The sequence below is a fragment of the Callorhinus ursinus genome, unplaced genomic scaffold (assembly GCF_003265705.2).
Source record: "Callorhinus ursinus isolate GAN/ISIS: 27379988/994484 unplaced genomic scaffold, GSC_fseal_2.0 scaffold34, whole genome shotgun sequence".
Lineage (NCBI taxonomy): Eukaryota > Metazoa > Chordata > Mammalia > Carnivora > Otariidae > Callorhinus > Callorhinus ursinus.
Window position 1 is genome coordinate 14,686,185 of NW_027397096.1, and position 27,692 is coordinate 14,713,876.

Sequence of the window (27,692 nt, forward strand, 5' to 3'; positions counted from 1 at the left end):
TTTAGGGGCCAAACAATAATTGCATCTTCACGCTTCCCTATCCCACCAACATCACTCGGGGCTCCCCTCAAACAATCCCTTCCTTAGTGAGGTTCATACAAAAAGGATTATTTTAATTCGGGAGCCCTCTTCTTTGGTGTACTTTTTATATTTCCATCTATTCAAATCACCAAATGGATTCCAATGGGAATTGCAAACAACTATTGATTTTCTTACTGAGATGGGTTCCTTCCATCAAAGCAGTCCCCATATTAATGTGAACAGAACCACCATCCCCTCAGCTGCTCCACCCTGAAGCTATAGTCAGCCCTAATTGAGCCAGCTCCTCATAACCAGCATCCAACAACTGAGAACATCTTGGGTTTCATCTCCAAAAAACTGCCTCTCCCCATCCCCTTTGCTACAGCCCAAGACCTTGGCAGCTCTCATCTTCTGCAATGAACTCCCACTGGCTTTCCTACTGCCCAGCGTGCAGCCCTGTCACCCTTCCTCAACTCAGGAGCCAGTGGGATCTTTCCAGAGCAGAAGTCCTATGCCTCTGCCCTTCTTCCCCCTTTCCAACAGCTGCCCTCCACCTTGCCCTGGCTCACAAACTCTTCATGGTGCAGCCCCTACCCACCTCCCTCGATCATTGCCTACCACTCTCCCTCTCAGCCATGGCCTTCTGTCCTTCAAACATGCCATGTTCATGCCCACCCCCAGGGCCTTTGCACTCACTGTTGCCCTCTCCTTGGAATACCTTTGCCTCCCAATTCAAATGCCTGCTCCTCGGGGAGGCCAGGCCACCTACCCACCTAAATAGGCCCTAGGCTCCCTCACCAGGATTTTCCTATTTTTGCTTCAGAGCACTTAGCGGTACCTGAAATGATCTATGCTCCTCCCCAAAAGAAGAGGAGCTTGCAAAGAAGGAGGGCTAGGATGAGGCCTGCTTTGTTCCCGTAGTATTGCTAGAACTTGAACAGCTCCTGGAACAGAGGGTACCCCAGTACGCAGCAGAGCCCCCAGCACAGGATGGGCCTCCGCTGGTACCATGGGGGGCCCCTTTGCCCCTGGCCAACCTGAGGAAACCCGGAATGAACACATGACCGGATCAGTACAACCCAGCCCCCACCACAGCTCTGGAAATACCACGGACTTCAAGCTGGAACGACCCCACTGCCTGACCGCCCCTGGCAGCTGGGAGAACCCCCATCACTATGGTCTACGAAGGTCCCACACAGCTTTCCAAGGGCATTCTAGATTTGAATCTCTACACCTGGGTCTGCTAACGGCAAGGCCACCCACTTGGGCGCCATTTTTCCAGCGCATTTCCACCGGATTGCATTTTAAACTCAAACAAAAAAATGTTTTAAAAGCCATTACCTGGGAAATCATCATTTGTTCATTTTTATTAGTGCCGCTGTAATTAAAGAGACTCGTATTTCCGAAATCTTATGCTGCACTTAACAAAACCCACCCTCCAACCAATCAATTAGTATTACAATAACCACGTTCCCTTGTTGCCGCTGCGATTAGCATTTTGATTGAATGTCTGTTGAAAAGTGACTGGTAACAGAAGATTGTGTTCAGAAAGTAATGTTTCTTTCTTCGTCACCACCGAACCTTGTCTGGTTGTCTCCAGTCTCAGCTCAAAAGAGACAAGACAGTTTCCAAAAGCAGTCATTTTGGTGGCGGATTATATTTTCAGGAGGTGGGTGATAAATTAGGCATAATGGCTCTGGCATGGCCAGAGCACACACAGGGGCCTCCTGCTGACTGTGGCCTTGGCGCCAGGCAGCTGCACCTCCATGATCAGAGCCCTCAGCGGGGGTGGGGGGGGGGGGGGGGGGATATGTGTTCCTGCTGCCGCAGCACCCGCCCCTACCCCAATAAACTAGGACAGTAAATGCCAGGTCTTCACACACAGCACTTCAGAAAACTCAGATATAATAAGGCCTCTGCCAGATAAGCCAGTGACCACCGTGATTCCAACAGAAGATCATCATTACCCGCTACTCTGCCAGGCACTCGGAAAACCCATTATCCTAGCATAATACGGTCTCCAGTCGTCATAATAATAAAAGCACCAGTCAGTAAAGAGATGGGTTAAGAAGCTTCATTACGGGCAGAGAATGCCTGTCTTCTCCACATCACAGGAATTAAAGACAAGAGTTCATTAAGTCACTGTATTAGAATTTAAATGACCCACTGGTTCAGACAGCTCTATTTATGGATGCCCCCCATCATCAAAGCCTTGTGTGGCTAACTGGAGAGTTCCAGAACAGAACACAGCCAAACAAACCCAAAAGTTTCTGTTACAGCACATACTTAACTCCAGGCAAGTCAGCTTCTCAACTAGAGGAGATTCTGCTTTGACTGGCCTTAGAGTAGGAAAAGGGTACAGAAGTGGGGATGTCGGCAGTGAAGGCGGCCATGTGCTCCAGGACAGAAATGTGGAGGTGGTTAAATGTTGTCCATCTGTCTGTCCATTCATCAAGTTTCAATCCACAGCAAAGGACGTGCATGAGTTTCTCCCACTTCCTGCCCACAGCTCACCATACAATAATAGCAAGGGGCATCGACAAGTTGTGTTAATGCATCATTAAAAAAAAAAAAATACAAAAAACAAAAAGCAAAACTTCTAGGGCACCTGGGTGGCCCAGTCAGTTAAGCGTCTGCCTTTGGCTCAGGTCATGATCCCAGGGTCCTGGGATGGAGTCCGGTATCGGGCTCCCTGCTCAGTGGGGAGTCTGCTTCTCCCTCCGCCCCTGCCCCGCTCGTGATCGCTCTCTCGCTCTCTCTCAAAAATATATAAAACATCTTAAAAAAAAACACAACTTCTAGAATTCAGGGGAAAGGGGGTAAGCATGACACGGTTCCTTGAAAAATCTTCCTCCTCCAAGCCCCAGTTCCCTTTCCTCCCCCAACTCCAGCTTCTTCCCTGGCTGCCAGACAGGGTTTTTGTTAAGTGTCAGGTAGCAATTTCATTTTTAAAATGCTCTTATCAAGGATTTAGGGTGCAAGATAAAAACCAGCACAGTAAATCATCATAAAGGAGTGTGGTGTGAGGCATAGTATTTTACAAATCAAAACAGTTAACAGAATGAAAATGCAAGGACAGGAAAACAAAGTAAGTTTAAGCCTCTGAAAGGGGGGGATCAGAGGCCAAATTAGAGAGATCACCCTTCAGATTTCCAAGCCCCTTTGGTAACAGGCTTGGCAGATCTGCTAAGAATTGCATGAACAGTCCAATTTCCACTTTAAAACAGGAGGTTTTTAGAAGGTATATATGTTGTCAAACCATTACACACACTTAACTAGTGAAAGGGGCTTTCATCGAAGTCATCTGACCTGCAAGCATGTGTTGCTAATATCATTGCTTTATTATTTATCAAATCAATTTCTTCATGGAATGACTAATAAGGCAGACACAGCTGCTCTCCTCTTCCCCCCCAGCTGCTACCGACCAGGCAGCAAGATTTGCTAGGCTACCTGGGGTTTCTTCCCCTCACATTTTGCTAAAGAAATTTACAAAAAATAAAAAGGGTCGGGGGAAGAAGGGATGGACCCAGGAGGTGCCAATTTAGGATTCAAGCCACTTTGCGGAAGCCGTTTATACTACCCAGGAAAAGTTAAGACTGCTAATTGACCAGACCAAGGCATGAGTCTTTGTTTTAGCAAGGGATTTTATTAATCCCATCATAAAGGAACCGCAAACCTAAAATAAAGTAAAAATACATACAGGCACCTACTTTCCTATTTTGATCCTTTGTAAGATCTTGGATTCCGGCATTTTTAAAACAAAGGGCCACATCTCACCTACGTACCATCTCCCGCCCCCGGCCCCACCACACACACAAAGTTCCTATACACCCTTAGAACGGCAACTCCTAAAAAGAGCCATGAAGACATTTATTCTAACCTTTTAATTCTAACTTTTTAATATAAATTTACCAATCTCTTCGGAGGCCTACCTGAAAATTCACAATAAATAAGAACATGCAATTCGGTGAGTTCCCATCTGCCAAGGAATGATTCCATTGTCCATTAAAAGCTAGAGTTCTAAAAATACATGAAGGGAAATTATTAGGTATTGTGGATACACATTTCTGTTGTAAAACAGGATCAGTACTATGGGCAAAATACAAAGCTCCTTTTTATAAATCTTACCCGTTTTTTAAAAAGGTAAGACAGCATGGGGGAGGGAGCAAATTAAACTATAATTTTCAGGCAATGTTTCCTTATTGTCACTCAGAAAAATTGCCAGGTGTTTCCAGAGTAGTTTATACATAAATATACTAGCTGAATCAGGAAATCTTCCCAGGGCAGATGAATCAACTTAATTAAAAGAAGACTAAGATGCCAAGCCTAGTGATTTGGGAAGTGGGGAGGAAATTCAGAAATCTCTAAGTACACACCTTTCTACCTGGCCTTTGAGAGCGAAGCGCGTAAATGTTTTAAATCCTGGTACGGACCCCTGGCTGAAGTACACCTACCCTTGGCCCACCAGGCCGCACCAGGCATCATGGGTTAGGAGAAGCAATGTAGGACTTTTTTTTAAATTGAACCAGTATTTTCAGTCTTTCTTCCAGGTCACCTGTAAAAGGCAACTACACCCCCACCAAAGGCATTTTTTTTCCCTTTTAAGAAAGACATACACCCCTTTAAGAAAGACATACACCCCTCCACCCGCCGTTTGCTGAATAATTGTTCCTCCTTTAGGCTCTGGAAGAAACAGCAGTGTTCCCGAACCATCTTCAGGTTCAGGCTTTACCAAAGCTCTCTCCCGAAAACACCTGCAGCTCTTACGCTCTCCTCTAGGCAAGACCACTGCACCTCTTTTTTTGCGAGCGTAGGTCTCCGGCAGGGGGAAGGCACAGAGCAGAGGAAGTGGAGATGAACCTCTATTTTCAAGCAGCCGATAACAGAGACCACAGTGGGGAGGGCCTGCCCTTTTTCCACCCACTCTCTTGCCCTATAAATACCATTTGCCAAATACTGGGGATATAAGGGAGGGAAATGGGGAAGACACAGATAAGAATCAACCAAGTAACACAATCACTAAGAACTGAGAAGTGCAATGAGGGGAAAGGAAAGGACCCGGGAGCCCAGGGGACCGATGGAGCTGACCCAGTCTGGGGGTTTCGGGAAGATCTCCCGGAGGAAAGGATATTTAAGACTCCTCCTGAAAACTGAGTAAGAACTGGCCAGGAGTGGGAGACAGACTGTTCCTGGCCCCCTGAGGAAGAGCCTGTGAAGGCGGCCCTGTTAAGGCAATGCGCAGGAGCTTGGCACGGCTGCAGGGAGCACGGTATCGGGTGAAGCTGGACAGGAGAAAAGAGCCAGGCAGCAAAGCGTCTGCAGACCAGCGCCAACATCTCAGGCCTTATCCTACCAGTGACAACAAGCCAGCAACATATTTTCGGTAGGACGATAACTCGATTCACAACCGGCACAACGGAACGGGAATCATTCCCACCTCCCACTGCTCGCACGGATCACCGAGGGCCACTCACCTATAGGAGACACCGCCTCCCTCCCAGGGCTTACGCGCCAAGGACAGCCCTCCACCCAACGGCCTAGACACGGGCCCGAATCAAAGACCTGGTCAGCGGCCCTGCCTTAGTGAACTTTAAAGCTGGAAGGCCCTTGGAGAGCGTCTGACCCAGGGGTTTCCAGCCCTGACTGCACACTAGCTTCCGCTGGGGGAGCACGGAAATGCCTCCATGCCGGGGCTCCAGCCTGGAGCCTCACTTAATTGATCTGGGGTGGGCCCCAGGCATCGGTTCATTTTAAAACTCCCCAGGTGATTCTAATCTGCAGGATACGGTCCGAAACCTCGGCCGTGGGAGCCATCATTCATCACATGGGCCTCTTAAAGCTGGGCTATGGGATGCTGTAAGTCACCCCGGTCTTCCCAGCCAACCCCGTCTGTAAGTTGGGAAGCCAAAGGTAGCCGCAGGGAGTTAAGCAACTCTTGGGGTTATGAGAAGAATCTAAGTTCCAACTAAAGGAACATAAGCGGACGAAGCGAACTTTGGGGGAAGTTCCCTTCTTGACTACGCAGACTAGCAGGGCATCCAAACCCACTGAGGGCCTTCTCCTAAAGTGATGTTTCCAGTGGGCTCCCTGGACCCACTGCTGTTCCCACCCGGGGAACACACAGCAGCTGGGTGTGAGGCAGGAGGGAGCCCAGGGCTAGTGAGAGATACACAAAACGGGGGCCACTGTTGCTTCTGTGTCTATTCTGGGCCCAGAATGGATGATGTCACCCCCAGCGGCAGTGGAGAGTGGGAGTCATGAATCATCCAGGAACCGGCCCAGCCTCCGAGATAATAAATCGGATGTCAGCATTGCGTCCTTTGCAGATCTGGTGCAGAGGCGCCGGCTTTGCCTCGGCTGCCGAACACAGGCACCGGCGCTGGAAACATTCAGACAGAAGGATGTGCTTTCAATTATTTCCTGACATCAAGACGGGGCAAGTTGAGGAAGAAATTTCGAATTTGTACGGAGTGCTCAAAGGTGACCAACTCTGATCACTGTAAAATCACGGAGGTTACTTTATGTCCTGCCAGGCTTGCCAGCGAAGCCTGAGGGTTAAGAGAAACACATCCATGTGGGTGCCCACTTGCGTCCTGTGACTGGAGACCTGTAGGTATTGGCGTCTTGACCCTCAATGGCATTAATTTAGCTCAGAAACTCACTCTAGGATTGCATTTGGCAAACGTTCCTGCCTGGAAGGGTTTCTGGGACAACATAAAGAAATCAAGAAGTCTGTCTGGCAGGTTCTGAAGTTCAGCGTTGTCTCGCTGTGTACATTCTTATTTTTTCCCAGGGTGGAAGTTGGAGCAGGTATGTAAGGAGGGTAGAGTGTGTGTTGTCTCACCCAAGCTCTCCTGACTTCCTTCTCTCTTTCTCTTATTTCCCTAGGCAGCCGAACCGAATGAACCAAGCTGGAAACACCCATCCAATGGGCGGTTTGCATTCTTGAGAGCTGGGGGTCCTGACAACTCCCCAGTGTAACTGGTGTATCCACAGCACTCTGAACGTATTCTTTGGCTTCCAAAGAAATGACCGAGCTCTGAAGATGACTAGATTAAAAATGAAATCTCAGAATTCTTCGAATGTTTCTACTGAAAAATATATGTAACACCCAAAGGTCAATTTCACGGTCTTTGACTAAATTCAACCTGGGCAAGCCACGAACGATGTCAGGATTTGGGGGCCGTGTTCTCGGATTTCTCCCGCACATAGCTTTGCCGAGGGAACAGCATGACGTGGCGGGGACGCACACGGCCATGGCGGCCCTGGAGCAGGGGCACCTGTCCCGCAGAAAGTGGGGCTCTACCCTCTGCGCCCTCCCCAGGGCGGCTGTAACAGTGTGCCACAAACTGGGGGTGCGGAAAACAACAAAGTTGAGTGTCTCACAGTTCTGGAAGCTAGAAGCCTGACATCAAGATGTTGGTGGGGCCACATTCTCCCAAAGGCTCCAGGAGAAAATCTGTCCCGAGCCCTTGGCTTGTGGTGTTGCCAGCAATCCTGGGCTGACGGCTGCATCATGCCCAGTCCTGCTCTCATGGTCCCATGACACTTCCCCCTGAGTATCCGTCTTCACGTGTCTTCCCTCTTAGGATTCTAGTCATGGGATGAACCTGACCCAGAATGGCCTCATCTTGATTACCTTTGCAAAGACTCTATTTCCAAGTAAGGTCACATTCTGAACTAAGAGGGGTTGAGACTCCCCCTTTGGGGAGAGGGGGATACAATTCAACCCACACTATTCTCCCATCCTGGCAAACCTGATGGCATCTGCACGCAGCCCTCTGGAGTGTTAACATTTTCTCTAATCAGCGAGCCTTGGCCTTCCCCAAACAACAGTAAGAGTAGTCACAGCAAAATAACAGGAGCGTTAGAGTAATAACGCTAACATTTACAGATGGTCTCCTAAGCAGTAGATGTTTCACACAGATGAATTACCTCACACCTCATTAGTCTGTGAGTTAATAACAGTACCCATTTAACAGAGGAGAAAACTGAGGGTCAGAGAAGCTTACTAACGTGCCCAAGGTCGCACAGCTGACTGGGGGTAGTGCTGAGACTTGGGCACCCAACAGTGTGACCTGAGACCCAAGCTCTCACCCCTTTGCCACGTGGCACCTCACTACCTTCATTTCCTAGGTACTTGCTGGGCCTTTTAAGCTTTAAGCAACAGGGACACAAGGGGGATTCTGTATTTGCCATATTATGTAAGGTTCCCACATGTTTATTAATCATAACTTGGTTAGGAAAATGCTTTTAACTTTTTTCTTTACAAAGCACTTTGACGGGCGCCTAGGTGGCTCAGTTGGTTAAGCGTCTGCCTTTGGCTTAGGTCATGATCCCGGGGTCCTGGGATCGAGCCCTGAATTGGGCTCCCTGCTCAGTGGAGAGTCTGCTTCTCCCTCTCTCTCTGCCTGCCTCTCTGCCTACTTGTGCTCTCTCTCTGTCAAATAAATAAATAAAATCTTAAAAAAAAAAAATAAAAAGCACTCTGAACTTCTGGAATGGAGGGTCTCCCATTTGACCTCTCTCCCCTCTGGTCTGAGATAAACTCAAGCAAACCATGTTTCTTTGCAGACGGGGACCAGGCTGGCTATTCTATTAATAGCACATTGTCTGGGAGGAGCAGAAACTACTAAGAAAATCTTCATCTATCTATCTGACTCTCTGTTTATGGAAAGAAAAAGGCAAGTCAGAGGTAAAAAGATCCTCGGCTGCATTTAATCAAATGTTATTGTTCCGGACTAACCTGGCCCCTCTCCCTGGCAAGAGAGAAAACTCCGATGAGCCAGGGCCCACACCTCATTCAACCAAGCAGGAGATACCACACGTTGTACCAGCCCCATCATTACAACCAAGTTTTAAAACATTTACGCAGATGTCAGGAACAAGGTAGAAGTGACAACAGTTACCGTGTTAGGGAGCTGGGATGAGGTGAATTTTTTTCTTTTGAGAACTCTCTCTCATGTTGTTGTATCACTGCATTTACAATTCAAATTAGAATGAATTTTAAAAGCTTACACTAAAAAAGTAAATGAACAGGTAATAAATGCACATGGTACAAAAATTCAAAAGGTAAATAAGTATACAATAAAATGTTTTTCCTTATCTTTGTACCTCTGGGCACTTAATCCTCTTCCCCAGAAGCGAAGGCTGCTTTTTATTTATATATATTTGCATCTGTGAATGTATAGGCCTGCGCATAAAACACATTCAGGTGCTCACTGTGGCCAGAGACTGTTCCAAGTCCCTTACACTAATTAACTGCTGTAAGACTCAGGCTAACCCGCGGTCATCATTCCTATTTTACAAATGAGGAATCTGACTCACAGAGAGGGTAAGTAACTTGCCCATGGTCACACAGCTATTATGTCGCAGAGCTTGGATTCAAACACCCGCTGCCTGACTCTAAAGCATGTGCTCTTACCCACTATGCCGTTCTAACACTGTCTGACCAGTTCTGTGGGGACCCTTTCAGAAACAGTCTATGCACACGCAAGGGTATGTTTTGTGTGGGAAGGGGAGGGGAAGATTATTTTAAAGATTAGGGTCTTACAAATTCAAACACAGACTGTAGTCCGTTTGCCTCAAGAAGTTAAACCAATGGTCTTCCTTAAGGGGGAAAGGCAAGAACCGAGGCCCGCTCATGGTGGGCACTTAATAACTCATATGGAGGGAGTGCATTAGCCCCACCAGGGAGCCAAACGGGCTCAAAGCTCTTCGGTAACTTGCCCAAGATCACACCGGTGGGAAGCTGGGATGGCCTGCAAAACTCCGGGTCTAGAAGTACACCGTGCCCACACAGAGATGCAGATGGCCTAGCGCATGGCCTCTGCTCGGCGAGGCTCCGAACAGAAGCTCAAGTCCAGAGCTGCACAGCAATGAGGCTCCCCGGGGAACCTTGGGTCCCCGAGGGAGGCAGCCACCCCGGCTTCTGGTTCCTGGGCCCCTAGCAGCGCCGTGGTGCTAAGAAGGGGGGTGCTTTTAATCAAGTCGCCACGCTGAAGGCCTCCACACCCTGCCCTCACGGAGATCTTCCAACGTGTCGTGAGAGTCTGAGCCCGGGCCTCTATGGGAACAGGGCCCAACAAAAGCCTCATTGTCCCTCTCCACAAAAAAACATTTCTGGGTCAATGAAGTTGCTGACCCTGGGCCCACTCCCTTTCTGCTTCCGTGGGCCTCAGCCAGGAGGGAGGCAGGAAGACCTATTAGCTCACCACCCTTTTCGTGCCAGGGCTTTTATTCCAAAGGAAAGAAGTTTCAGATTTATACTCCAGCTCCAGAAAATGCAGTGCATCCAGGGTGCCAGATCCCCCCGGCGACACAGGCTCCCTCTGGCGCAGGGCACCCCGTCCCCCCAGCCCCGTTGCTAGGGAGTCGAGGGCTTTGTACTCCTCCCGTCTACAAAGAAAAGCAGGTGAACAGAAACCAAGCTACTGTGTTGATTAATATCTCAAGAGACAGCGCCGGAATGGGCGCTTCCGGAACTTAGTTAGCTCAGGGGAAAAAAAAAATTAAAGCACTCTCCTTGCTTTCCTGTCAGAAATAAAATTAAGGTCTCAGATCAATGTTGCCAGGGCTGGGGTATCTACGGGAATCTTTAATGGCCTCCTCTGCATGTTTTCAAATGCGCATTCCCCTTCAACCCTGCCCTTTTAATTGGTTATTTGTGAGGTCATGTTTGCACCAATTTCTCGGGAAGGCTAATGGTGTTTATTTAAGGAGAAAATAAATGTGCAGACAGCTCCAGGGGCTGGTCTCTGAAAGATGGCTCAGGGTGCGGGCTGCAGCTCTGTACCCCGCTCCCCCCCTTCCACCCTCCATTGCTGCACATCCCTGGTAGACTGGAGGAGGTCCTGAGATGGCTCAGGTGACAGGTCAGGCCTTGAGGGAAATGTGCTATTGGCTGGGGGTGGGGTGGGGGTTAATAAAGTGGCACAGCCCCGGGGCAAGGCCCTACAAGGGAGTGAAGACTCTGGGTTGCACCCCTCATGGTGGGCACATAGAAGCCTGCTCACCCCCCCTTACACAGCCCTGGCTTTAGAATGAGCCCAGCTAGGAGCCCCACACCCTGGGTTCCGAGCATCTAGTGGAGAGGTACGTGGAAGTCCATTTATACCACCGTAGGACTTGGCAGTTCTTCCACATTCTAACTAAAGCGTGCCCAACTTCAAGAATGCACGTAACTGTGTTCCTACAGAATCTCTCCAAGTACCCAAAGGCAGCAATTAACATCCACATCACAACCACAGTGGTTGCCCTTGGCCCGCTCCCCATGTCCCTTCTACCTGGGGTGCACGGGAGGAGCACAATCATACTGAGTTGCTACCCCATTCTGAACACTCTCTCCTAGAGTCCTGGTTTATCAGTATCTTTCCTAAGCAGTTGTCCCACACTAATATGGTCCATTGTAGGAAGAGAAGATTATCATCTGACCCGATCGAGACCCTTTACTTCATTAAAGAGCCCAAGTGCCATGCTTGGTGGCCACATCATCCTACGGACTGGACTGAAAGTTCTGTGCAGCCAAGACCCTTGGATGGTGTTCATGGCCCTATTAACAGACTGGCTGCAGGTGCAAAATTGGGATCAGTACTAATCATGATCAAGCTACTTATTTATAGGTTTCCAAGAAACCCCTTGATACATCTCAGACTTGGGGTGGCACATGATGGGTGCCCAATGCTATCGGCAGCGTGCACAGGGGACGAGAGGCAGATTTGAGAGGTGGGGACCATGCAAAGGCATGACTGCAGCAGCTGGATTCCAGTGTGGGCACGGAGGCCCTTGAGCCACATCACCAACTGTCCTCACCAGTAGTGACTCCAGGAATCCCTGCCGCCCTTCCTACCCCGTCCAACAACCCTCTCCCACCCAGAGGGACTTCTTCCTCCATCCCACAAAGTCCCAGCTACGGGCCAGAGAGTTTCAACCTTTCCCAGGTAAGGTCAGAATGCTAGATTCCCATTAGGAAAAACACACACATACATTATCTTTGACATCCCACACCTACGAAGCAAGCAATGCCTTTTCATTTTTCATTTAGTTTACACCTTTGTGAAACTCCTTTTACATTCCGCACCCTGCCCCCGACCCCCAGCTCTGGTGAGAAGACCCCGATGAACAAATAATTACAGGGTGATCCTGAATCATGTCTAGCATACATAAAACAGTCAGTCTGGACTTCAGAGGTCAATTTCAAAAAGTGATTGTCTGGCAGGTAGTCAGGACGTTAAGGGCCGTTTTTCCTCCTTAGAAAAGCATTATCTTCTATCACAGTTTCAGCGACCTCTTACTGGCACCATTTTAATAAATAAACTGATTACACAAATTACGGAGACCTTCAACTTCAGCCAACTGCTTTTTGGGACGGAGACACCAGGCAAGCTTCGAGAGAGAAGCAGAGCTCCGTCAGCCCCACCTCGTGGAGGGGAGCCTGCAGAAAGCTCCTCCCTCTGGCCACATGGGCCCAGCAGGTGCCCTTCCAGCCCCGTGGCTCCTGGAAGGGCACAGCCACCCTGGCAGAGGGCCCTCCGTGTAGGGGGCCTGCTGGTGACAGTGCTCCTGGAGGGTCACGAAACCATCCAGGCTGCGGTCAGTACAGTGGAGGGGCCCGTTGGGGAGCCAATGACTGTCTCAGAACCCCTGCCCTCTCCAAAGCCATGAGCATTGCACTTAACAAGCGACCCTTAACAGTAGCAAGAGGAGTCCTCCAACACACTGAGCTTTACCGTCCTCTCCCGGTCTCCGTCCCTTTGCCTCTGGCAACGTTCTGGAGCAAACAGGCCTGCTGGGGAGTGGAAGACGGGAGGTAAGAAGGCCCATCTCCGAGTCTCTCCTCTGTACGAATTCCCTCTCCAGCTGACCTTCATCAGGGCTGACTCATTTTCCACTGGGCCCCCAGCCACCCAGCTCTCCCCTGATGGGCCAGACGTGGAGGGACTGGCAGCACGAGGCTCATGAATCTAGAGGCCTGAGGTCAGAGAGAGAGACAGCTGAGCCTCCCCTGGATTGACACTCGCGGTGGGGGCTCCCTTCCCCGATGAGGAGGTGAACATGAGATATATTTCAGCAACCCCCAACCCCACGTCCCTCCACTTTCTCAAGCAGGGCCGATGCAGGGACAGTGGGACAGATCCAAACCATGCCACCCTCCCTCCCTCTCTCTGGCTCACCCCTCAGCCCTATGCCTCCCAAAGGGTGAACTGGAAAGGACAGCACTTTGTAGTGTCTTCCCTCCAGCCCCTCCTCACCAGCCCTACTCTGGGATCAATACCTAATGCTGAATTTCAGATCTTATCTGAGTTTTGCAAGGATAAAGCAACAAACTTTCCCCTAGTGATTAAATCCTTTGATGATCAGCCCAATATTTTTCAGACCACCTCTAACAGCTTTTAGAGAGCAAATGAAATGACTCTGAGAAAATTGGAAAGCCACCTTCTTTCTCTCCCCTTGGGCACAAAGAATCTCATGGAAGGCCCCAGCTTTTATCCGCCACTCAGCTCCTACCTGGCTGCAGGAACCTGCTAAGTGGCCATCCAAAACTCTACATGCCTCGGTTTCTCCGTCTGAAATGGAGGTGCATCACAGTCCAGCAGGAAGGGTAGGTGGAGAAGCACCAATAAGAAGGAGGTGCTCACGAGTTAAAATCACCAAATCCCCTGCTGTAAACCACGGCCTTGCAGTGTGCTTGCACAGCAGCTGAGAGCAAGAGCTCTGGGTCAAACAGGCTGGGTTTACATCCATCTAGGGATTCTGGGCAGCTGGGCTCACCTCTGACCTTCATAAAGATTCAACAGTATGTGTAGGCGCCGTGCTAAGCACGGGGTATAGAATTGTTCGGGAAGCACCGGCTGTTTCTACCAAGAATGTTAACATGGCCGGGGTAACACAGAACCCACTGGACCAACCACAGATTCCCCAGATCCCCCCCTTCAGGATCTGCTGGGAGTGCTCTTGGAGGATGGCCCCCAGCTGTCTGTTCCCTCCAGGATGTCCTCAGGGCAAGCCCAAGGTCACACGTGCTTCCCAGGATGGGCCGCATCCTGTGAGGGATCAACATCAGGTGTAAGGTCAGCCCTTTCACCCCGCTGGGGCCAGCCCTAGCTTCAGAATTCCCAGGGCCTCACAGATCAGCTTCTCCCTCTGCTCGCTGCCCCCTGAGGGCACCCCTGCGTGCTCATCTTCATCTCAGGGGACCCAAAGACAACCCCTCACCTCCCTCTCCTAGCTAAAAAAACAAAAATGAAAAAGGACTTAATCTTGGACACTCCCTCAGTTGAAAGGCTGAAAGCCAGAAACATACTTCAGGTCCTGGAGCTCATCAACCCCAGCTCCCCCATTTTGCAGAGGACGAACCTGAGGTGTCAGAGAGGTTAGGAAATGTGCCCCAGTCAGGTATCAAGGGGACAGTGGGAGCTTAGAGGTCTGCTCTAAGCGGAGAGTGGGGGAAGACTCCACACCTCTGTGTGGGTCCCATGCTGAACGACCTTCTTCTTGCTTCCACGGGGGAGGACGTACATCCTGGGAGGGCTCATTGTCTCCTGTTCCCCTGGATTCTTTCCCAGGGCGGGAGTGAGGTCCAAGTACAGATGTAAGAGGGAAAGAAATACAGGCTGTCGTTTCTGCGAACAGATATAACTGAGGGCCACGCTGTCCCTACAGGACTAACGGCGGGGGGTGGGGGGCAGGGGCAGGGCGTAGCCACTGTGGGGCGAGGAGTGGATGCTCAGCCCTGACCTCTGGCTCACGGTGGCTAGAGAAGTCGGAGTTAGGCGCGTGGGTGCTGGGCAAGCACCGTCGCGGCACACGGGGTTAACGGTGTGCACCTCTTTAAAAAGAAAGCTGGTGGCTCTGCCAGCCTGAGAGGTGTCTTTAACTTCTGCTACTGCAGCACTTTCTTCCTGATAAGATAATGGGAAACGGGAAGCTTAAGGAGGTGAAGGTAAGGTTGGGGCAAGGTGGCTGCCGGGAGGATTTTCTTTTCTTGTGCTTATCACCTGATTCCAAATGCACATTCCATCAGGCCAGGGATGGGGGCCCCACTGTTCCATATGGAGGATTTGTGCTTCTGTGGTGACATGGTCCTTTTTTTTTTTTTTTTTAAATTCTTTCCCCTCCTAAATGCTCTGAACCACTTAAGCATTACCCCAGCATTAGCACCCAGTTCAAAGAGAAACTCTCAGCTATTTAGAGGGGCTGGAAAATGGGGTGGGTGGGGGCAAAGCTCCGACCTACACAGAAAGAACACCGGGGAGCAGGTTTCTGTACAGGAGGAAAGGGGGAGGAGGATGTCAGGGCCTCCTTGTTGAAACTTCCTGGCACACCTTCCCTCCTGCCTTCTCCCCACCCCCACCCCCGGGCTACACCCCCTCAGGCCAGCTCCCCGTGCTCAGAAGGGCTCCACTCTGAGTTCAATGCTCTGTTGTCACCTTGAAATTCCTAATGATTTTTTACTAAGAGGCCCCATTTTTCCCCTTGTTCTGGTTCCACAAATTATTCAAGTCCTACATCCGCGACAGGAATCTTACCCTCTGGCAGGGCAGGAGGGTGCTTGGGCAGGCCCTGCCTTGACTGGGGGCAGGACGGAGCCTGCGCCCGGGGCTGTGCCCAGCCTCCTTCCTGCCAGCGCCCCCCAGAAGTCCTGACTCGGGCGAGCGAGCAGTGCCATCCTTGGAGCCACTCTTGAGCACAGGGCTGTAAAAGGGACCTCCCTCCACCTCACGACAGGAGTCACAGAGGGACCTCACCCCATCACCACACCCAGCGCCCTGGAGAAAGGGAAGAGGCACCACCCATAGCAGGAAGCCTTTGGGTTAGAAATAAGGGAGAACCTTCCCTGGCCCTCTCCTCTGCGGCTATGCCCGGAGGGCCCAACACCCTCAGTGTGAACCTGCCTGTGTCTGTTACTAGTTGAATAATGTGACACGGAAAGTCACCAGCCCTCTCAGGCCCCCCAGATGCCATGCCTACTTCTAGGCATGGCTGTGAGGGCTGCACGAGATGATTTTTCATCCCCTCCAAAACAGGGCCTGATCTGGAGCGGATCAGAAATCCCTTTATTGGTACATATTCAAAAAAAGAGTGATAAGGCTACACAGCCTAGAAGCCACTCAGGACTCTTCCAGGAGCATGAATTCTAGCACGGAACACCAATGCCACACTCAGCTGGGCCTCGCCCACCCTGAAAACAAATGGATGAGAATGCTTTTCTTAACAAGCCCGTCCCCACGTGGAGACCACAGAGAAGGAGCAGAATTTGAAATCAGCAGTCCTAGGGATGAGCCCCTGCTCTGACCTGGGGTGTGTCCCATACCCCCTCTGAGCTTCGGTCACCTCAGATGATGACAGTGAAGACAATAATGATAAAAGCTAAACTAGGCACCACTATCCCCATTTCACAGATGAATAAACTGAGATCAACAAGATAAACAAGTTAAGTGATTCTCCCAAAGTCACAGGGCTGCTGTGAAGGTCAGATCAGACCATGCACAGGAAAGCAGTGCTCGGACACCCCCCCCCCCAACACACACCCTCTAAGGATGATGGCAGAGAATAATCACAAATTGCCCCTCTCCGCACCCTGTTCCCCTCCCGCTCTCTCGGCTCTCAGGATGCTGAGCAACGCAGAGGACAAAGCAATCATTCCACACCCGTAAGCTCTTCTTTTCTTCCCTCTCCTTCCCCTACTCCTCACCTTCCACCCCTCCCCATCCCTTCCCAACATATCCCAACATATCCCAACATCCATGCCCCAGTTTTCCACCCTCCCCTCTGAGGATGCTGTGGATGGACACCCGGGAAGCCGGACTGCCAGGCACACTCAGGACAGCCCCCCCCCCCCCCCCCCCCCCCCGCCGCCCCAACCCTCGTCCTCCCTTTCACTCAGCCTGCCTGCTCCCAACAGGAGAGGCATACAGTCAGTGCTTCTAATCACAGGTGACAGCAAGAATGTAAACAACACAAGAAACATCTAAATGCAATCCAAGTGGCAAGGAACCACCGCTCCCTCTGGCTCCTCTCAAGAATGCTGCTTCCTGCCACCTCCCTTCCGAATCGCGGCTCCTTAGCGCCCTGTTCATAGGAGCCCCAGAAACCAGGAGCTTCCGGAGAACAGGAGATGGAACGCCAAGCCATAACCTTGGACTCTACTTCCTCTAGGAGGATTTTCTAGATTCGTCCAATTTTCTGCTTAAAGCAGTAATTTCAACGTGTTCCTTTCCTGGGGAGGGGAGGTATGGAGGTCAGAAACCCACCCCTCTGACAATCTGTTCAAAGCTAGGAACGTCTCCCAAGAAAACGCAAACATAAACAGTTTGTGTCATTTCAGGGGTTCACAGACCCCCAAGTTGAGACCTGTTTTCTAAAACACGGATAGGACAGGAAGGACACAGGAGAAAAAATGAGTAAGTGTGGAGCCCTCTCAACATTCCAGACGTGCAAATGGGCGCTGCCGCGTCTGCAATCCCCGGACACGTTGAATAGACCTCCAACGAGGGTATTTTTTTTCTTTTCTGACTCGTCAGACTGACAGTATACTTGCAAACCACCTCCTTCAATGCAAATTGAAAGCTCAGCCGAGTAATTGCTATGAATAATTTCCACTTGGATTCCTTAGTGCTTGGGTCTACCGAAGACTAAGAAAGCCCGGATCAGAAAGGGATGTCGGAACACGGGTTGGGTGTGGCTGATTTTTAACTGTCCAGGATCTGGACTCTTCGTGCTGTGGTGGCCCTCATGAATACAGATGTTCAACAGCTGGGCAACTAACAGAAGGGGCAAACTTCTTCGGTTGGGGATCGTACCTCTGTGCCTGTTAGTCGTCTTGTCAAACATCAGCATTGCGTCCTCCACCTGCAAAAGAAACAGAAGGGAGTCTGCTTTAGGAATTTTGACAAAACATATGAAATGCTATATGCTGCTGGGGGAGGGTGGTTTCCACTATCAAAGTCATAGGTGCTCATTAAAATTTATTTGAAAACACAAAAAATTAGAAAGAAAAATCACTGTCTTTCCATCTTCCCGCCCAGAACAACCACAGTTAACATCTGATGTATTTCCCTTTAGGAAACATACACTGTATGCCTATTTTAATATAGTTTAAATCATACTGTAATGGAATTTTCCCCTTGTTCTTTTTTTAATATAATATTACAATATTGCAAATAATTCCCAGATGACTACGTCGTGAATATTATCTGGTTTTCTTCCCAATTTTTTTATTATGGTAAAATGCACATTAATATAAAAATTTCCATCTTCACCATTCTTAAGTGTAGAGTTCGGCGGTACTGAGTACATTTGTAATGTTGAACTACCATCCCCACCCATCCATGTCTGGAACTCTTTTCATCTTGTAAAACTGAAACTCTACCCCATCAAATAATAACCCCACCCATCCCCTTAGTACCCCCCAGCCCCTGGCAACCACCATCCTATCGGCTGTCTCTATGATTGTGACTGAGGTCCCCCCATCTCCAGGGCAGACATTCCAAGACCCCCAGTGGTTGCCTGAAACTTCGGAGAGTACTCAACCCAATATATACCATGTTTCTTCTTGGACATACATACCTATGATAAAGTTTAATTTATACATTAGGCACGGTAGAAGATTTAGCAATAGTAACAAATAATGAAATAGAACAATTACAACAATAAACTACAATACAAGTTATGTGAATGTGGTCTTTCTCTCTCAAAATATCTCATTGTAAAGTTACTGACAAAGAGAGATGATAAGATCCCTACATGATGAGAGGAAACGAGGTGAATGACGTAGGCAAGTGACATAGCCTTCGGCTGCTATGGATCATCTGATAATCCATCAGAAGGAGGATCACTTGCATTGGGACCGCAGATGACTGTGGGTAACTGAAGCCATGAATAAGGGGGGGCTATGGTATTTCATACAAATAGACTCACACAGTATTGGTCTTTTTGTGACTGGCTTATTCCACTTATCATAATGTCCTCAAGACTCATCCATATTCCACTGCACGTATATACTACATTTTGCTTATTCAGTGATCCATCGATGGATACTCGGTTTTAGCTATTGTGAATAAACATGAATGTACACATATCTCCTTGTGTCCCTGTTTTCAATTTTTTTTGTGTATACACCCAGAAATGAAATTGCTAGATCATATGGTAACTTTACTTTTAATTTTTGGAGGAACTGACATCCTGTTTTCCACAGTGGCTGTACCATTTTACATTCCCACCAAGAGTGCACAAAGGTTCCAATTTTTCCACATCCTGGCTAACACCTGTTATTTTCTGGGTTTTTTTTTTATAGTAGTTATCCTAATGGGTGTGAGCTATTGTGAATACTATCTTGACTGCAGCATAATATTTCACGGAGTGAGAAACCATTGCTTACTCAGTTATCCTTCTGTGGATATTTAAACTTTTTCCAGTTGTATACATAATGGAAATTTAATGCCTTGATTGCTATGGGCTGAACTGTGCCCCCTCCAAACTTGGATGTTGGAATCTTAACCCCCAGTATCTGAGAATGTGATTGTATTTGGAGATAGGATCTTTAAAGAGGTTACTGAGTTAGAATGAGGTCATTAGAGTGGGCCCTGATCCAGTACTGACTGGGGTCCTCATACACAGAGGGAATCTGGATCTGGTCAGGTATAGAGAGAAGACCAGTGAGGACACACAGGGAGAAGGTGGCTGTCTGCAAACCAAGGAGAGAGGGTTCAGAAGAAACCAACCCTGCCGATCTTGGACTTCCAGGGTCCACAAGAGTGAGCAAATAAATTTTTGTTGTTTGACCATCCAGTCTGTGGTACTCGGTTATGGCTGCCCCAGCAGACTAATACATTCATGCTAGGACCTTTACAAACAAAGAGTAGAAAGCACCAAAGCTATCCTCTGTCTCTCTTCCTCTTCCTCCCTCAGTCTTTCTAGGCATCCTGCAATCCTTCTGGGTATTTCTAGCGATAAGATTTCAGGATCCACACTCAATTTCCATGCAGATCTCAAGAAAGTCACCCTCACTAAACCAGATTTGGCTTTGAATTCCATTTCTTGTACTTACGATCCAATTCTTTATTCTTTGACAAAATACCAAAATACCCATCTATAGTGCAGATATTGTCCTAGCCAATCAGCTACTCACCTGGGGAGGGTACTCAGTTTGGCCAGGTGAGCAGCCTGGTCTCTTCATTCATTTTGTGCCCAAGACTGGCAGTAAAACTACAACTCAACCCATGCGGTCCTGGACAAAGCCGCTAGCCAAAGGGCTCTGAGCTTGGAGCAATTTCACTGTGTGTGTGTGTGTGTGTGTGTGTGTGTGTGTGTGTGTGTGTGTGGTTGGGAGGGACTGAGCACTGTTCATTGGAGCTCAAAGGCTCACAAATGAGTTTGGGGGCCTGTGCTAAGCCAGCTGAGAAAGGGAATCATAGGCTATTCATCCTTCACTCCTTCCAGACTACAATCTCTGATGGAGGGGAAGACACTGGCCAAAGCAATAAAACCAGGTTTAAAATGCTGCCTCCAGACAAATCAAATCTATTTTTCTAGATGCTATCAAATAGAACAGGGGGAAAAGCAATGTCAAGGTAAGAATGGAAGAGGGGCAGGCAAGCCAGACACAAACCTCACAAACCTCGCAAACCTCGAAGGCACTGCCCTAGCTTAAAAATCCCTTCAGGAGTCAGGGCCCCCCTTGGTTGCTAAGCAACCGAGTCTGAACAAACGGGCTCCTGGGGCCTTCCCCTTCTGGTCCCCATTTCTAAAGTCAGTGACTGGGAGGAAAATGGCCTTGCACGGTGACTGCCTCTCCAGCAGGGAGCTCCTCTCTCTCGGCCGGGTACCAGGGTGGAGGTGGGGTGCCTTCACCAGACCCCTCTGCAGCCAGGCAGGCTCCATAGTCCTCTCCAGGCACCTGCGGGGGCCACACACACCACAGCCCTCTGCCTCGGCGCACTACTCAAGCAAAACCATCAGAAGATCAACTGGTTTGTTTGCACACAGAGCAGTCACACTCGAACATATGGTACTACAGACTCAGACCCCAGGGCCTTGATAAGAATTCCAACGCCTGTGGTGCGGGTGGGTGGGTGTCGCGCAGGTAAACGTGACATCTGTTTCACACCCATCTCCACATTTTCTAAGACGTTTGCCAAGTGCTTATTTGGAGCTAAAAGTGCCTAACAGTAAGGAAAACAGCCTCCCTTCTGTGTTGGCCATGTTTTGGTACTAAACTCAGATCCCCTTAGGAAATAAATATTTTTAATTAAAAAAAAGTATTTTCAATGCCCCCCCACCCCCACCCCTCAACAGGGTGTAATTGGCTCCCTCTTTCCCTTCCAAAGTTTGAATATTTTCTGCCGCTACCCTCCCAACATTCACTCCACCCTGGGGAGCGACAGGGAGGTTCTGTGTATGTTTTTTAGGGCAACCATTGTCGTAAAGAATAGAGCTCCTTCCTCTACAGTCCGCTCGCACAATGGGACTCACAGAGACCTCCTGAATAGATAAAATGTCAGGGCAAAAGAAAAATTCTATTAACACTTTACAAAATAAAACATCTGAGAAATAGCTAGAGAGGAAAGAGAAAGAAAGAAAAAATCAATATGGATAAGACCCGGTGCTGGGGGGCGGTGGTGGGGAAAAACTTTTCAGCGATTGCAAAACACTTATTAATTCAGAGAAGCCATCAATGCAATGGAAATCTGGCAGAACAGCAAGAGCTGAAACTGGGAGAATCTGAATATACAAAGACTGAATAGAATGAAAAACACGGCCTCACATACGGGGCTGTTTCTCACGGTTCTGTGTGAATCAAACAGAAGCAGCTTGTGTGAGTCTGCAGCACGGGGGAATGAGGAGCACAGTCAAGGTAACCCGTATTCAACCCCAGTGAGAGCAGACTGATGACTGTGTCTCTGTCTGTCCGTCCGTCTCTCTCTCTCTCACACACACGCACACACGCGTGTGCACACACACACACACAGGTGCATACACACGAAACCCAGGTAGATGAGTTGGCTGTGAGGAGTCATCAACTTCGATGTGAACCCCAGACCTCATTTGGGGGTGCCAGAACACAAAGAGTTGGGGGCTGGACACAGGCATTTTTCTGACCTCAAGTAGAAAACACCACTAACTCTTGTTAGGTGTCTCCTCAAGACTAGCACTGGTATTTATTTTGTGTTGACAGTGCCCTTACCAGGCTTACATATTTCTTTGTACCAGAGGTGGGGCCCCGTGGGCCTAGTGGTCTTGGGGCAGGGGTGTCCCCGGAGGGATCGAGAAGGAGAGGAGATATCTGAACCTCAGCATACTTTGCCTCACACCCTGGCACATGCTTGGTCTGTTTTGAGAGAAGGAGCTCACTCCAACCTTGAGACGTACCTTTTAATAACTTAGGGTGGGTTCAAGTGCCGCCTGGCATCTTAGTGGTATATCTTTGTGGACAAAAAGGCAAGGTAAAGTAGCTTTTAAATAAGATGGCTGGGGATGCCTGCCTGTTCGTCTAAGCACCAGCAAGTTCTGAACATGTATTTCTGCCTATCTCTAGGTTCAGACCACACCATAACCTCCTCAGAGGCGTGTATCACGCACACAACGTATCTGAGAGTCACGAAGTTATGCCATTGGCCATGGGGGTAGGGGCAGGGCTCCTCAGACTTCCTCCACGTCAGGACCACCTGGCTTGTTATGACACAGGTCCCTGAGACCTCACCCCTGGAGTGTCTGATGCTATGGCACTTGCATTTCCAAAGAGCTCCTGGGGGAATACTTATGCAGTGGCCAGCCTGGGGTCCCCACTTTCTATGAGAAATAAGAACAAAGGTTAAACACACTGGACACAGCTGCTTCTTGCTCTTTGCACACGTCAGTGCTCAGTACATGGAATCAAATTTCTTCTCCAGAGGCAGCTGCCACATTCGGTGTGACAACAGTCCTCCCCTCTTTGTTCCTTGTCTCTCATCCATGTATATCCTAAGACGCTGAAAATAATGACAGTAGAACCTATGATGGAAAAGACAAGAAGAGGGACACCTTCGTGACAACCAAGCCGTCCCTGCACCCAGTGCAAGAAAAATTTGGATTCTACCAGGGTGATAGAAACCTTCCTTCTAACAGATAAACTTCATCCAGCCAACTCGATCTTGAATAGAAAACTGAGCTAATGTTAACTTTATTTACTTTTATGTGACATATATTTACCAAGCACTCACTATTTGCAGAGCATCGGCCTACGTACAAATAAGAGGCACACTATACTGGTCCCTGGTAGACTGTTGGCATTAATGGCCCCACACCCTTTATTCTGTAATTTTGCAGTTCCTCTCCCCAAAGACGCAGAGTCTATCTCTCCATCCCATGTATCTGAACTTGACTTCTTATGGTCAACAAAATGAGGTGGAGGTATGCCTGTTTTGGGTCTGCCCTTGAGAGGGTTTTCGTGTTTCTGCTTGTTCTCTCTTGCACCTCTGCCATCACCAAGAGAAGGGCATGCCCGGGCTAGCCGGCTAGAGGATGAGAGACATGTGGAGCTGGGCCAAGTCCCCTCAGCTGCCCAAGCCGAGGACAGCCGAGATGGGTGGATAGTCAACCCCAAAACATTCAAGTGAGCCCAGACAAGATCAGCAGAACCACTCTCAGTGGACTCTACACAGGTGAAATAAACAGCTATTGGGATACCTGGGTGGCTCAGTCGGTTAAGGGTCTGCCTTCGGCTCAGGTCATGATCCAGGGTCCCGGGATCGAGCCCCACATCAGGTTCCCTGCTCAGTGGGGAGCCTGCTTCTCCCTCTCCCACTCCCTGCCACTCTGCCTACTGTGCTCTCTATCTCTCTGTCAAATAAATAAATTTTTTAAAAAATCTTAAAAAAAAAAAAAGAAAGGAAGAAACAGCTATTGTCTGCCACTGAGGTTTTGTGGTTGTTTGTTACACAGCATTCTTGTGGCAATAGGTAATTTGTACATGGTCCCTTTTTTTTTTTTTTTAAGATTTTAACCTACTGGAAGATACACAGGCAGTCTCAAAGAATACTAGACAATGAACAAAAGCAAGAAAAGAACTGAAAGGAGGTAAAATGTGGAATATGGGCTGAGTATGAAACTGTCAAGTTACACATTCCAAGTGGAATACAGGTATCAGGGTGGCAAGGGACTACTAAATCTCACCCCAGCAGCAAGGTTGGAGACAGGGATCCTAGAAGTGCCAGGAGAAATTGGCAACATGTACCTCACTAAATGAGCACCATGAAAATCAGCAATAATTAGCACTCAAGTCAGTGGGTGATGCCTCTCTAATCCTAATTCATTTAATGAATGAACGAACCCTCTTTATAATGAGTCAAAAGGTTCATTGTGAGCCAGGCATTCTTGCTGGGTGAATTTAGAAGTAGCCATTTGGTACTGGCCATATCCAAAGGCGGGACTTTAGCCAGCCCAGCCCAACTCATGTGACGGCCGAAGAGGAAACCTTTCAGGTCACAAAGCAAAGAAGCTCCAAGAAAGAGAGGTCAAAAATTCTGTTGGTCAACTCTGTTGGCCAAAGTTTGGGAGCCTAGAGTCTGCCCTCAGACCACTGTTTCTTCTGCCTGCAGCTTTGGTTCCCCAAGTACCACAGCAGGGGAGTGATGCTGATTTGGGGACGCAGAAAACTTGTCCCCAGGAGGAACCTAAAGGGAATCGAGTTACTGGTACTAACTCGGCAGATGCTGGGAGGCAGCAGAGTGCGGCAGGCAGCGTGGTACAAAGCATGGGTAGGATCCAGGTTGTAATCCAGCTCCTCTGGGATCTTACGGAGGACAAGTCACCTCCCTTCTCTGTCCTTAAGTTTCTCATCTGTAAGAGGAGGAAACTATGAGATGGCCGCCTAAGAGCTACTCGTGAAGACTCTCTGCCTAGAATGCTATAACAGACCACAGAGCCCGCTACGACAACAGCTAGGAGCATCAAATTCGCCACTGGTCTTTCACAAACTCTGTTCTGTCAGGACGTTCCAGAGCTCTGCTGTGGCCAACACACGCTGAGAAACTTCCCACTCCTCTTGGGATCCAAATACGTACACCCACATGCCATACATATCAAGAACAAAGCAGGAAATGGCACTTCAAATGATCCTTAAATTATCTGGTCAGACACAGGAGGGAGAGGAAAGGAAAAAAAAAAGAAACCCAGCTCTTCATACTCCCCCAGAACAAATGCCCTTGAATTTCGCTTCCTGTTCCCACTCAAACACTTCAAGAGTTGGTTTAAATAAACGCCCATAAATGCGACACCATGATATCGTAGTGCATAGGGCTTAACAGACCTTATTATGCTCTATAAACTCAAGGCGATGAAGTCACAAGAGTGGAGACTTGTAGAGGAGGCAGGACTGCCCAGGACAGAGGAGTTGGAGATGGAGGTTGTCCTACTGGGGGCCGTTTCAAGACATGGGATGGCAATGCTCTCCACTTCTCCTCCAACCAGCCGGACAGAAGCAAAACCTGCCCCGCCCCCAAGCCTAGCCGCGGTGTCTTCGTTTATTGAAATGAGACTTTTCTGTACGCTCTGGCCTTGTGAAGAGGGAGGTTGGTCTGAAGCACTGCCCAAAAGAAAGGATGGAAGAGAAGGAGGCAGGCCGGAAGATCCCATTATGCTGAATTTTAACCTTGACTGCTCCCCAGGATCACCTGAACAACTTTTCTTTCTTTTATTTGACAGAGAGAGCGAGAGAGCACAAGCAGGGGTAGTGGCAGGCAGAGGGAGAAGCAGGCTCCCCGCTGAGCAGGGGGCCTCATGTGGGACTCCATCTCAGGACCCCAGGATCATGACCCCAGCTGAAGGCAGACGCTCAACCATTTGAGCCACCCGGGCGCACCCCATACCTGAAGAATTTTTAAAATCCCTGCTGCTGAGGCTACACCCCGCCCTGTTAAATCAGATCTCTGGATGGGGGAGCCTGGTAGAGGAGTGTTTAAAGCTCCCTAGCCATCCCAGGGGCAGCCAAAGCTGAGAATCCTTGTTCTGAATGGCTAAATACAGCTGAGTTGAGCCTTAATCACAGCCTGTGTGTGTGTCACAGAGCAAGCTGGTGGCAGAGGTGGAACGGGGCCGAGGGGTCCCAGAAATAAATGGGCCCTAAGGAAAAGGGGCACCGAACAGAGCTTTGGCTGCCTGTAGACTGGCGGTCTACCCCCTGCCAGAAAAGTCAGGAGCAGGCAGTTCCTTTGTCACGGACTGCTTTCGGGGAGCTCTCCCTGCCCTGTCTTGGTCTTAGGACAAGAAAGTCAGAGCCCTGTCCTGGAAGAAGCTCAGCATAGCCAAAAACGGAACAGAGGGCTGGAGAAAACCTAATGAAACCGTTGCTCTTCTGCCACCGTCACCCAAGATTCTCACCAATACTCTTACTGCTTTGGTCCTCTCCACAATCCCCAGAGACAGGGACTAACAGAGTCCTCCATTTCCTCACTGGCTGTCCCAGGGGCTGGGCCCAGGACTCAGCTGCTGGCCTCAGGAGTCCGAAGCTCACCCCACCAGCCTCTGCCTGCCCACCAGCCTCAGATTCTTGCCACCCCCTTGCTACAGGCACACAGGCTTCTCGGCAACCCCTGACCTCTGTGCATTTTCCCCTGCGGGTCTGCCACCATCGAGGCACTCGGAGGTTTGTAGCACGTTTCCCCCCATTCCAAGGGTCCAAAAATTCTGGATTGCATCTACCTGAAATAGTTTAACTCATGGCCACGCCTTTAACTGACTAAGAGAGTCTGCTGAGTGTCTCCTAAACTTTTTTTTTTTTTTTCTGGAGTAAAATATACATAACATAAAATTTGCCACTTAATCCAGTTTTTACTGGTACCCAGTTCAGTGCATTAAGTACATTTCCTAAACTCTTCCTAGAGGGCTCCCAAGTTTGGCCAGAAGGTTCTATCCCCGTTGGCAAGACTCTTTTTTACCAGCTCTATTTCCCCCTACTTTTACTTCTTTTTATTCTTGTGGGCTCAGTCCATTTTCCCATTTAACTTAGCAAACAAAACACACCCCAGTGTGGATCTGACAGCAGGTACGAATTTAACAAATGGACACTTGTCCATGGGAACTGAAGAGTGTGGGGCCTCTGAACAGCTTTCCTGGAGATTAGACATTTTCTTTACCTAAAGGCAAAGCCTCCTGCTCAGAGGTTCTCAGTGCACAAGTGAACAGCAGATTCTATGTTATGAAATGCCTCCACCTTCCCCCAAGAAACAATGATTATTGTAATAGCTACCATTAATGGCGCTTAATAGGCAAATGCAAAGCTCATTTAATTATCAAAATGGCTCTGAGGGAGATATTATCATACCCATTATACAGGTGAGGAAGTTATGATTAGGTGACCTGCCGAGGATCCTACGAGCAGTAACCGGTGGAGCCAGGATTTAAAACCAGAAGCGTCCCTACATCTTCCCACTGGTCTCCCTTAATGGTGTTCTAGTTTTTGAGTCCCTGGGGCTCAGGGTAGTGTCACGAGCTCCTGAAAGAACACGCAAACACTGCCTTAAAGCTCTACCAGAAAGTTAAGAGTATCGATGAGGTAAACCAGAAAGACAGACACATGCTCCCTCAGGTGGCCTCAGAAGAGGAGGGAGTGCCGAAGAGGGGTCTGTCCCTCTTAGATGGGCGAACTCGGAAAAGCCCCCAGATCACTGGACTGTTCCGTGGTCACAGAGTAAGCT

At 49.1% G+C, this 27,692-nt stretch overlaps 1 protein-coding gene across 6 annotated transcripts in view; it reads right to left on the reverse strand.

The window, feature by feature from the left end:
* MSI2 (musashi RNA binding protein 2) overlaps positions 1-27,692 on the reverse strand; it is a 389,166-nt gene that overhangs the window by 125,829 nt on the left and 235,645 nt on the right. For all 6 annotated transcript variants that reach the window (XM_073879573.1, XM_073879572.1, XM_073879574.1 and 3 more), the window contains exon 7: positions 17,823-17,871. In XM_073879573.1, the coding sequence (XP_073735674.1) occupies positions 17,823-17,871 (49 nt within the window). The remainder of the gene's footprint in view (positions 1-17,822; positions 17,872-27,692) is intronic.